At 34.9% G+C, this 1,726-nt stretch overlaps 1 protein-coding gene across 1 annotated transcript; it reads left to right on the top strand.

Moving 5' to 3' along the window:
• Positions 256-1,155, top strand: LOC109126485 (MATH domain and coiled-coil domain-containing protein At3g58440-like). The gene is made up of 3 exons (XM_019230066.1): positions 256-380; positions 480-646; positions 773-1,155. The coding sequence occupies exons 1-3, from the start codon at positions 256-258 to the stop codon at positions 1,153-1,155; spliced, it is 675 nt and encodes a 224-aa protein (XP_019085611.1).

Genomic DNA, 1,726 nt, shown 5'->3' with positions numbered 1-1,726 from the left:
TATAAAAAAAAAAAAAAAAAAAAAAAGAGGGAAAATGTCCATTAAAATATGACAGTTTTGTTCGACTATAATTTACTTTTTGGTTCGACTATAGTTTTGGGTTATTTCAGAGGTTATATATATGAAAAGATGGAATGGTGAAAGCTTATAATTTTTTTCTAACCCTACTTTGGAACCACGTTAGTATTTTTGTTCACGAACTTAGAAAATTAGGGTTTTTACTTTTCTTGCTTTGGCGATAAACCTTTGATGATTATGTCAGGTTCGGTTTCGAAGATGCAAGAGAAGTTCACTTGGGTTTTTGAAAATTTCTCATCTTTGCAAGATGCAAAGCCAGAGTACCGCTACTCTCCCACCTTCACGGTCGGCGGCTGCAATTGGTAAAAGCGAGAAACGATATATTCGAACATGTTTATTTTTTTATTGTGGATTTTTATTTATTTATTCTAAGATATGTGTGTGGCTTTGCTTTGGAACAGGCGTCTTTGTGCTCATCCTGGAGGAGTTATGAAAGATGGTTCTTATGTTGACTGCTTGTCCGTGTATCTTTATCATGCGCCTGGATCTCCCTTACCAGGAAAGGGAAGAGAAGTGAAGTATCGCATCACTCTTGTCAATGTTAACCCTCAATATAACAAAGTAATAGGTAACTAAAACTGCAAATAGTGTTTCTGCTATGCGTGATGATTCCTTCTTATATCTTTTTGATTTCACTATTGACTCTGCTTGTGATCCTTATCAAAATACTTCTGTTTCTCGGAAATAATGACAGGAGAGGAATGCTTTATGGATAGCAAGAGTATCAGCAGATTTGTAGACTTCTTGCCCCTTGACAAACTTCGTAATAAATTGGAAGGATTTTTGGTGCATGACAGGCTCACTATCGTCGCTGAAGTAGACGTTCTACCAGGCAATGTTGTACCATTAGAACCTGTGAAGATGATTGCATCTCTGAATAGCAAAGAAGCTTCTGTCAAGGGGGACTGTCCTTCTCATCAAGTAGCGCAAGAAATAACATCTCAAGAGAAGTTAAATAATGATGCCGGTTCGGATGAATTGCGGATCTACAGCATGATTAGGTGGGGCATGTGCCCCATGCTAATTCTTATAGTTTCGTTTGTATTAGTGTACTGTTTGGATCTCTTAGCTCTATAGGCAATAGAGTGCTCCATGTTCGTTGGTCTTGGATTCGAACCATGACTTTGTGTATTATTTTGCTTTCTTTTTCCTATCCAACTCGCCTACTTTCCTTTTTTTTTGTATCAACTCTTCTACATGTTTTTATTAAATTTTACTATTGGATGCATTTTCTTTATGCCTTTATTGTTTTTCTATCTAAATATAGGTTTTATTTTTAGTGAAAATAGACCAGTTTGACACAAATTTAGGGGAAAATAACTAGAATAACTCTCAATCGAATTGGAAAACTAGATTAACCCAACATTTTTGTATAATGACCAAAAACCCTTGTTTTGATTTTTTTTATTAATCATAAAAAATTTTAAAAATAGAAAAAGGAAATAGGGCAAAATCAATCAAACATTTTGTTTCCACATCCACCTCTTCCTTCTCCGGCATGGGCAAACAAAATCAATCCAACATTTTTTTGTGAAGTCTGCATTTAACTCAGAATCAACTGTATTTAGGTCTAGCTCTGATATTTACTATCTTCGGGAAGTTGTTGGAGTAAAAAATTACATGGCCAAGTGATAAAATTATTTTGAAC

Source organism: Camelina sativa, chromosome 9, assembly GCF_000633955.1.
Source record: "Camelina sativa cultivar DH55 chromosome 9, Cs, whole genome shotgun sequence".
Lineage (NCBI taxonomy): Eukaryota > Viridiplantae > Streptophyta > Magnoliopsida > Brassicales > Brassicaceae > Camelina > Camelina sativa.
The sequence above is the reverse complement of the archived record's forward strand: the minus strand, read 5'-3'. Positions and strand labels throughout refer to the sequence as shown.